The sequence below is a fragment of the Lotus japonicus genome, chromosome 2 (genome assembly GCF_012489685.1).
Source record: "Lotus japonicus ecotype B-129 chromosome 2, LjGifu_v1.2".
Taxonomy (NCBI): domain Eukaryota; kingdom Viridiplantae; phylum Streptophyta; class Magnoliopsida; order Fabales; family Fabaceae; genus Lotus; species Lotus japonicus.
In genome coordinates this window covers 89,161,062-89,170,893 of record NC_080042.1, presented here as the reverse complement: position 1 = coordinate 89,170,893, position 9,832 = coordinate 89,161,062, and the positions used below count along the sequence as shown (strand labels likewise).

Here is a 9,832-nt window from a genome sequence, read left to right as displayed (position 1 = left end):
TGTTACTCACTCAAGAGCTAAAGAGGAATCTAGAAGCAATGCAGTGCAGTTCTGTTGAGCTTGGATAGTTCAATTCTATTTTCAGTGAGCTGCAACTCCCTATCCTATCACCAATAGTCATATATTGCAATAATCTCAGTGCAGTTTTCAAAGTTCCTAACCTGATCCTCCACTCACGAACCAAACCAGACCAAAACCAGACTTTATTTTGTTTGTGGTAACGTTCAACAGCATGAGTTGAATGTGCACCAGATTCCTTCATTAGAACAATTCACAGATGTTCTCACCAAGGCCTCTCCACTTGCTGCTTTTCAATGATGTACTTGCTGATTCAGGGTCTAGAAGGCTTGTCCATTGCGTTTGAAGGGCAATGTGAGTGAAAATAACTAATAACAATCATTATGAGTGAGTTAAAATTAATTAATTAATCTGGTAGAAGATACCTATTCATTTTAACTAATCACATGTGGTTCAACCCATGTAAAACTCTGAGCTCATGACTTTGTGTAGAGAACAAGTGTAAGCTAATCATAATTTAATTCAATTACTCCCTACATTCTGAAACCATAGCAATAAATTTCACGCTCTAATTCAGTAATTCTCCCTTTTCAAACTCAGCTCAGATACCTTCATAGGTGAACAGCGAGCGACTCTACAATGACAAGGAAACTTTCCCAAAAGAAAATGTGATGTGAACAACCCTACATTAGCTGACACCCCGCCATACCAATTATGTCTCACACCCTGAATTTCACTAACATCAATGAATTGGATATATCTCAGGTGAATGCAATGTGCACAAGTTAATATTTTCATATTTCTTCAAAATCATGCAGTTATAAGCCGGGTGTTTAATAAGTACTTACCTTATAGTAGGAGTACAAGTAGACAGCAGCTAGAGAAATTAATCAATACATAGCTGTTGTCAACCAGAATATTTAATAATCTTTTGTATAACCACTGTCCTTGCTTTCCTTGTCTGACGACTACATTGATCAGCTTGCTCACTCAAAGAATCAATGATATCCGCAAAAGTTTCTATTTTCTTCTTAATCTCATCAATTGCAAACCTTACACCATCCTCATTTGTAAGAGCAAAATCAGCATTTTGCAACATGGATTCCATCTTTATTTCCAATTGCTCGATTCGAACCCGGATGTTTTTCAAGTCCACCAATTGAATGTAAGTACCAACCTGCATTGAATTGATTACTTCTCGTTGGCCCTTCAGAGCTGTCTCATATTTCTTAAAGAGTGAGTTACACCATTTTCCCACTGAGCCTATCGGAACAGCCAACGCACCAGCCAGAGCCGTTATCACAGGTGGTGCAGCAATTGCAGCTGCCACCACTGAGAAAATCAACACAGAGACAAAAGCAGCCACGAAAATGACACTTGACACCCTCTTCAATGTCTTGAGGGATTTCAACTTCTTATCAAGCTTGTGCTTTCTAGATTGCAATTTCTTCAGCATTGATACCTGTTGTGCAAACACTGATTGAAACAAGGAATAAAACTCTTCAGTAAAAGGGTCCCCAGCTTCCTTGAAATCCTTAAGCCCTTGCAATGTCTTTACATAAGTTGACCCTCCAACCTCATTCTGCGCCTCGTCCTCAAAATAAGTCATTGCAGACTTAACAATAACCAGTTTTTCACGCGCTCGTTTCAAGCATTTCTCAAGAGCATTGCAGAACTCCAATGTCTGAAGACTGTTCTCAAAAAAATCATCCACCAAGGAGAATAAATCCCGGTCCTTCTTGTTCCATATATCTTGCTTGCACTCGAGAATGACCTTGACAACTTCCTGGTTCATTTCAAGAAGACTACCAGTGACTTCTCCTAGTGAGTCAATAGATATGGAATGAACCTCAACCCCACTAGCAAGAGAGCTTATCACCCTATTGGTTCGCTCCTGAATGGTAGCGTCGAAGGATTGCAAGTTTGGATCCTCAACACATGCAGCTTCATAATAGCTCAAATCAGCAGCATACAGAGAATGTGTACCCATTTGGATGGGTGTTGGAACCTCAGTGCTAGTAGTCATTTTGCTGGACTGACCCCCCATCACAACCAATTCAATTCTAACAAAAGCACAAAGAATATTAAACCCAAATTCTAAACTAGAAGGTTAAATGCAAACAGAATCAGCTAAGCTTAATCAATAACTGAAGCCTATGTAAATGCAAAGTTTCAAAACTTCAAAGGTATTATGCCCAATTGGATCATTGGCTAGCTTTAGCTAGATCCAGAATCCAAAGGCCAATCCTTCAGTTGAGAAGATACAATAATTAGTAGTTACATATCAAAAGAAATCATAAAAATCCCAAATCAAAGTTTCTATTTATAACAATTCATATGCAAATGGGGCCAGCAGACAAGTTTCTAATACCTGGGTTGCAGCCGAAATGACAGAATTATGTTGGTGTCTATCACTTGAAGAGGAAGAAATTGAGATTGTGGTGAGGCTGAGTGCGGTGGAGAACTGTGAGGGCATTGCGATTTGGCGAACAGAGAATGAAGTCAAAGCAAAGCCAAGGAGGTAGCAAATGAGTGGTGATTTCAGAGTCAACGACCACGTCGACCCATGTTTACTTTACTGTTGTTGTTGTTTTTTTTTTCCTTGTCTATACGTTCTCCGCAGCCGCCACATTTGAATAATTTAATTCCTTTTACATTCTACACTTTTCTATAAAGATAATGATAATAACTATAAATAAATTTGAGCTTAAACCTTAAATGATAATATTTTATAAATAAACGAAAATTATTGATTTAAAAAGTAAGAGTAAGATAAATATTACGTAGATTTCAGTATCACTGCGTTTAACGGGTACAGATAATCTAAATGGTACTTGATGAATTAAAATTTCATAAATTCAGGGTTTAAATCATACTGGTATCTAGATACACAACAAAAAAAGTATCGCCGTGTTTAGAAAGAAAAATAAATAAAGGGAAAAAATAAGAGCAAAAAAAATCTGAAAAGAAAATGCGAATTTTTTGTGTTTGGTTGCGATTAATCGTGCACTTAGAAACATACTAAAAAATGTAGTTGCACAACACTTTAAATCTGTGAAATTAAGTTTCAAATATTTATCTACCAGGCTACCAAATATATGTAAATGATCCCATTAGTTAAATCACGTTTTTTTTGTTGTCAAAAGTCAATTTATAATATATATTTTTGTCAATTAAGTAAAATTATGATATGCGTATTTCATATCTCCATGTACCAATAAAAAAATTCATTTTTTTTGTGTAGATGTCAAATGTCAAATATCTGGTTGGGCTTGCTTATTGCCCTTTTTCATTGGTTGTACACATTGTGGCCTTTGAGGCCCATTATCTTCATAACACATGTTTCAACATTGATAAAAAAAAATATCGACAAAAAAAACATTGATAAAAAAAACCTCGAAATTTTCAAAAGAATATATAACATTCTTAAAGTAAATAAATAAAATGAATCATTATCAAAAATAGCATAAGTACTAGTTGAAGTAATAATTATTTACTATCTCTGATTTATATTAAATATTAATATATTTATGTTTAGTTTGTTTACTATGTCTAGTTTAACATCTATATAACTCATTGGTTGAACTAATGACCTAGTACGTCAACCGAATTGAACAACAATATAAGATCAATAACAATGTTTGATAGTCCAGCCACTGCACCGAATTTCATGGACAGGCCAACGAGTACTTAGTGAACTTAGGCTTAAGTCACAAAATTCACAGTGAGTGAAGATGTCTTATACATTGGGTCGATGTTCCCTTATAAAGACTTACTTCGCCTCTTGGACTCTTAATTTTCTCATAGTTTCGCAAGGGAGGTTACAACCGCCCCCATAACTGGGATGATTATGGTGGTGTTTTAATGCCGAGCGAGGGGAAAATGGTTTGGGCCTCGGTTGGGTTTGGGCTTGCCAAACTTCGAGGTACACAACCCCTCAAGTTCTAAGCGTTCGAGCTTAAAGGACTCTTCCTTTAACAGTGTTCGAGCTTGTAACAGTCGGAGGGTACAACTATAATTTATCAAGTCGTTTCTTATATGTGTCAAATAACTTGCAATTACATAATTATATATAAGTTGGTCGTCATAGACAATCCTAATAGGTAAAAATCCTAATAAGAAGAGATTCTAATAGTTAACATGATTGAAAGTTATCTAGTATTGGACAGTCCAAGGTTTATGACGTCGATCACATGATTTCGAGACATCCGTCATTTGTTTCGCACACTTCCTAATTGTTTTGAAGAACATTCCTGACAATGAAATAGCCAATAAAGACCCGCCAATCTCGTTCGAAGTGGCGCAACGATTAGAAGCGAGCAAGAAAGAGGACAATTGAAACCCTTATTTTAGTCAGTGTTATTAAACTCTGCTCGGACCAGCCAATTCGACGGTCCAACCGTGACCGTGCGCCTAACCGATTCGAGTTGCATATCGGCAATGCAACTGACCAGGTGTGAATCAAAACGACTCGGCCGGTTCAGTCAAAATACCGGTGACTCGACTGGACTGACTAGCCGACTTTGTTTTTATTTTTTGAAAAAACGCCGAAATGACGTCGTTTTGTCCATAAAAAAGGAACCTTGTTCTTGTTGTGCGCAACCTCTCGCAACAAAGATAAAAAGTTTAAAAGAAAAAGATTTAAGGGAAGAGATGAGTGATTAGAGATGAGGGATCCATAAAACTTCAAATTTGCTCCCTCGGACTGGAAACGTTTGCTTGTGATCCGTACAAAAATCAGAAACTATATCTGATTGAGAAGCTGCGCATAAACTATATGGTTATAATTTAGAGTTTCTCCTTATTAGTATATCTGATAGGAAATTGGGTCATTTGCTTCTATTAACATGTATTTAGGCCACAACTTAATTCACTTAAATTGGATCTATGCTCATTAGAGCAAACCAAGAGTTAATTTTATAAAAATTGATTCACCTCTAATTCCTCGTTGTTGGTTTTAGATGAATTATATAATAAGTTTCTAGGTTAATGTCAAATATGTCATTGAATTTGTAAGTGATTTTGATTTTAGTCCATTTAATAAAAAATATCGTTTAGTGACGGTCAAAAACCGCTTATAAAGGTAAAAATGACCACCTCTAAATATTATTTTTTCTTAAAGGGACTAAAATCAAACTCGTTTACAAATTCAAGGACTAATTTGACCTTTCACATATGTTTTGTTTTAACGAAACTTATATACTAAGTTAAAGTTTAAAAGATTATACATATATATTATTTATTGTCTTGGATATTATATACAAATAATTTTTCTAATAGATTAAAGGTTCACTTGTCGCCTAAAAAAAAAAAATGTTCACTTGTCAAATAATGTTTAGTTATATTATGAATTTTAAATTTCTGAGTAGAGACTGAGTTAACCGGTTAAACTATTGACTAATTAGTTGAACCAATGACCTATTGATCCAGTCCTGATCGATTCGATCACCGAATTGAGTTTAATAACGGTAGTTTTAGTTATATAAAACACATTGATCCTACTAGACTGGCTAGAGAGGTTGAATCACCATCTCGCTTTTTCATTAGTCTCATGGTACTCAAACCCCCTTTTCACACTTACTTTTTCCTAGTTTTGTGGCCCTGGTACAAATTTACTCTCTCAGAATTTGGATTCTGTTCATGCAAACCTCTCTACATTTATTTTCATCTAGAACTCACCAGCATTTTGCAAGGTAATGCAAACCATAAGTAGTAGAACATACATAGATAGAATATATGGTATGCAGAACACCCAAAGCAAGTGATAGAGAAAGCAGAGCACTAATGAACTTACCAAACAACTATAGGATATTTATTTTATTACAACTTCACGGCAGATTACACCTTAAACAATTGAAGACTAAAGAAACAGAGCTAAAAAGAAAAATGTATGATGGGTCCCCAGTTCTAGATTATTTGTGTAAATTTCACAAACCCACCAATTTATTATTGGTATTATCGTATTCAAACAAAGAACAGCATCTAGTTTTGCCTGTGAGCAATGTAATTAGCTAAAGCTAACAAAGGAGCAGCCTTTTCCGGATCAAACCCTGCGAGTTGCTTGTGTGCTTCCTTGTTCAATTTTGCAGCAAATTCCTTCGATTTTTCAATCCCTAAAAGTTTAGGGTATGTGACCTTATCAGCCACCAAGTCCTTCCCTGCTGTCTTCCCCAGTTCCTCAGACGATTTGGTCACATCAAGAATGTCATCCACCACCTGAAACAACAACCCAATGCACCTCGCAAACTTCCTCAACCTTTCAACTTCCTCGTCGGAACCACCACCCATGATTGCTCCCAACACAACCGAAGCCTCCAACAGCACCGCGGTTTTGTGCACGTGAATGTATTCAAGCCTCTCTAGTCCCACATCCGACACACCTTCCGAGTCAATATCCACAGTTTGCCCTGCAACTAACCCTTCTCCTCCGACCGATTTTGCTAGCTCAGCAACCGCGCGAACCACCCTTCCCGGCGCCACCTTCGAGCACGTTAAGTGCTCGAAGGCGAAGGCGAGGAGCGCGTCGCCGGCGAGGACTGCGAAGTTCTCGCCGAAGGCCTTGTGGTTGGTGGGCCTCCCTCGCCGGAGATCGTCGTTGTCCATGCAGGGGAGGTCATCGTGGATGAGTGACATGGTATGGATTATCTCCACGGCACAGGCAGCGGGCATGGCGGTTTGCTCATCCCCGCCGACGAGCTCGCAGGCGGCGATGCATAGCACCGGCCGGACGCGCTTGCCGCCGGCGAGGAGGGAGTATCGCATGGCTTGGTGGATCTTCTCTGGCTCCTTCAGGGGAATTGCTGCGTCCAATGCCTTGTTGATTGTGTGGGCCTTTTGGAGCATGTAGGCTTCGAAGTTGAACTTGGGTGTGGATTTGAGTTCTTCGACTGTGAGTATGTCTAAGTTAGTAGCCACTGCAGAGATGACTAGAGGGGAAGAAGAAATAGAAGAAGACGAAGAAATTGATTTTCTTCCCAGTTCATTGGTAATGGAGGGAATTGGAATCCTTCTGAGGCTGTGAAAAATGGAATTGGGAGTTGGGGGATTTCTTCCACCTTGGTTTAACAAACAAGTGGGACTTGGCCATGTACCAAAATTCAGTGAACTCATTGTTGGTCCCTCACTCCCTCGTGTGTGGTTATGTTCTGCTATCACTCTCCCTGTTATGTTATATAGAGTTGGAACTAGTTTGTGGTTGGAAAAGGTTTCATTCATTCACACTTATTTCTGTTTCCAATTGACACAAAACTAATTAACTAAACATGTGCACCTAATTTTGGGGGATGGGAGATAAACTAGAGAGAGAATGGGAGAGAGGGGGGATGCGAAGGGTCTCCGTTCAAACAAGGAGGGAAGCGATCAAATCTGATGCAGAAGGCTGGCAGAGGGTTGTAGGACGAAACAGAAGAAGTATTACGTCGTATTTCTTTTCGAAAATCCCAGACAATTTCGATGCAGCAGCCATGAATGGGGTTTTTAGCAAATATGGATGGGTTAAGGAGGTGGTTATCCCGAACAAAAGAACGAAGTCAGGGCAGCGTTTTGGTTTTGTTAGATTCTGGGACGTCTCTGATCCTAAACATTTTGAAAGAAAGCTGGACAACATCATTATCGGAAGTACGAAGATTAATGCAAACCTGCCAAGGTTTACCAAGGATGAAGAAGGCCAGAAGAAGGTGATTCCACTGCCGCGTATGCCAACCTCTACTGGTAGAACTCAACCAGGCAGGACCTTCAAGGATGCTCTAAAGGGAGGGAATGGAAGTGTCTCCAACCTGGCTGGGTATACTGAAGCACCTAATCCTGGTGAAGAAAAAAGGATCGAGATAGATGACGAGATTGCTCCATGGTTGGAAAATAGTCTGGTGGGGAAGGTAAGGAACGTTGAGATGATGAATGATGTCCACGATCACCTTATTCTAGAAGGGATTAGTTACATCCGGGTGCGCTACATGGGAGATAATTTAGTTTTATTAACGGGGGAGGATGGCGCTGATGTTAATGATATTTGGAACCATGGTAAAGAGTGGCTTGATGAAATATTCGAATCTATTGTTCCGTGGAACCCTGAGATTGCCCTGGATCATAGACTGGTGTGGCTACGTTGTGAAGGCATTCCTTTTCATCTATGGAAATTGAGCTTTTTCAAGGAAATCACTAGGGAGGTGGGAGAAATCTTGGTTGTAGATGGAGATACTCGAGATTTCATCAAATTAGACGCTGCACGGCTATGTGTTCGCACTGCAGATATGGCGCCAATTTTTGTCCATTTTAAGGTGAAAGTCAAGGAGGTAACTTATACCATTCGATTGGTGGAGGAACTTCCTAGCCTGGGAATCTGTAATGGTTGTCGCGATCTCTCTTTAAGCCAGTCGGAAGTTGATAGCGATTCCCTGAGGTGGTTCCACCATGAAGATGACTCTCTCCCTTCTTCTCCAGGTAGTCCGGATGGTGGCCTGGGTGGCGCAGGTGGCGATTCGAATTTGCCGGTCCAGAATGGGGAACTTGGGAAGTCGCAAGATGTAATAGATGAATCATTAATTCTGCCGAATAATGATGAGGTGGACGGGGGTTTCAAGGGGATTAATGATGAGCCAATTATGAGAAATTCTGATTCAGAGAATAATGGAAAAGGTGGGGACGCAAATGATAATGATGGGTCGGTTCCAAGGAATATTGCTGAGAACTTTATTTGTAACGAGGTGCTTATTGAGGAGGTCAACAGTAATAATGCTTCAGTATATAGTTTGGGTGGGACCCAAGGACATAGGTCAAGTTCTCATCTGGTGGTGGGATCCATTGGGCTTGCTTGGCCCTTATCTGGGACTCCGAATGGGCCTGAAATGAACACTGATATTGGGCTGGAAAATCAGGCTTTTTCCTCCTCCTCTAACAGTCTGACTTGCTGCAGCAAAATTGGAAATTCCAATCCCATTGCTAACGAAGAATTAGAGGATGGGGAAATCAATAACAATCAAGATCAGATGCATGTTGTTCCTCCACTCATTCAACCCTCGATTGATGTTGGAGTCTTCTTGGATTGATCTGCACCTGCACCCTCTCTTGAGGAGGTGCGTTTGGTTGGAGATCCTCAGGAGATTTCAGAACACTGTTCAACAGCCATGAATACTGAAGGCCTTGCAGTTGTGGTTGGTAGAGCTCCAATTGGAACTCCCTCGAGATGTTCCTCTGTTCCTACAGGTCAGTTCTCTCCTACTTCTCTCAGAGATAGCAGGTCGTTGGATGATACAGGGGTGGTGAACTGTAATGGTATCTTCTGGCTACGACATAGAGAGAGAGAGAGAGTCAAGGAAACTGTGGGATCTTGCACAGATTTTAGGGGTGAGATTTGGAGGGGACCCAGAAGAAATTATTAGAAAGCTTAAGGCTATGGAGGAAAGGGATGTGATGGGGATTAGAAGTAGGGGGATGGAAAATAAAGGGGGGGTTTTAAATCAGGTGAACCCATGATTTTTCTCACATATAATACAAGAGGGATCGGAGGGAATGTAAAGGTTAGAGCAATCAGGACCTTGATTCAAAGGGAGAAGATTGACTTTGCTTGCCTCCAGGAGACAAAGATGGATGTTGTTTCAGGTTCAGTTTGCCAAGCTTTATGGGGAAATGATGAAATAGATTGGATTCACTCACCAGCAATAAACCATGGAGGTGGGATCCTCTGTGTTTGGCGAAAAGGATGCTTTACAGTTAGGAATGTGATATGCAATCAGAGATGGATTGGCCTAAGAAGTACTTTAGAAGGCAGAGATGAAGAATGCCTTCTGGTGAATGTGTATGCTCCTTGTTCTTGTGA

At 39.8% G+C, this 9,832-nt stretch overlaps 2 protein-coding genes across 2 annotated transcripts; both read right to left on the bottom strand.

Annotated features, from left to right (window-relative positions):
* Positions 1-795: 795 nt before the first annotated feature.
* On the bottom strand, positions 796-2,598 carry LOC130740759 (UPF0496 protein At2g18630-like). The gene is made up of 2 exons (XM_057593442.1): positions 2,390-2,598; positions 796-2,081 (listed from the first exon to the last, which is right to left on the bottom strand). The coding sequence occupies exon 2, from the start codon at positions 2,063-2,065 to the stop codon at positions 926-928; it is 1,140 nt and encodes a 379-aa protein (XP_057449425.1). The 5' UTR covers positions 2,066-2,081; positions 2,390-2,598; the 3' UTR covers positions 796-925.
* Positions 2,599-5,808: 3,210 nt separating this feature from the next.
* On the bottom strand, positions 5,809-7,172 carry LOC130740758 (geranylgeranyl pyrophosphate synthase, chloroplastic-like). The gene has a single exon (XM_057593441.1). The coding sequence runs from the start codon at positions 7,126-7,128 to the stop codon at positions 6,001-6,003; it is 1,128 nt and encodes a 375-aa protein (XP_057449424.1). The 5' UTR covers positions 7,129-7,172; the 3' UTR covers positions 5,809-6,000.
* Between the last annotated feature and the right edge of the window lie 2,660 nt (positions 7,173-9,832).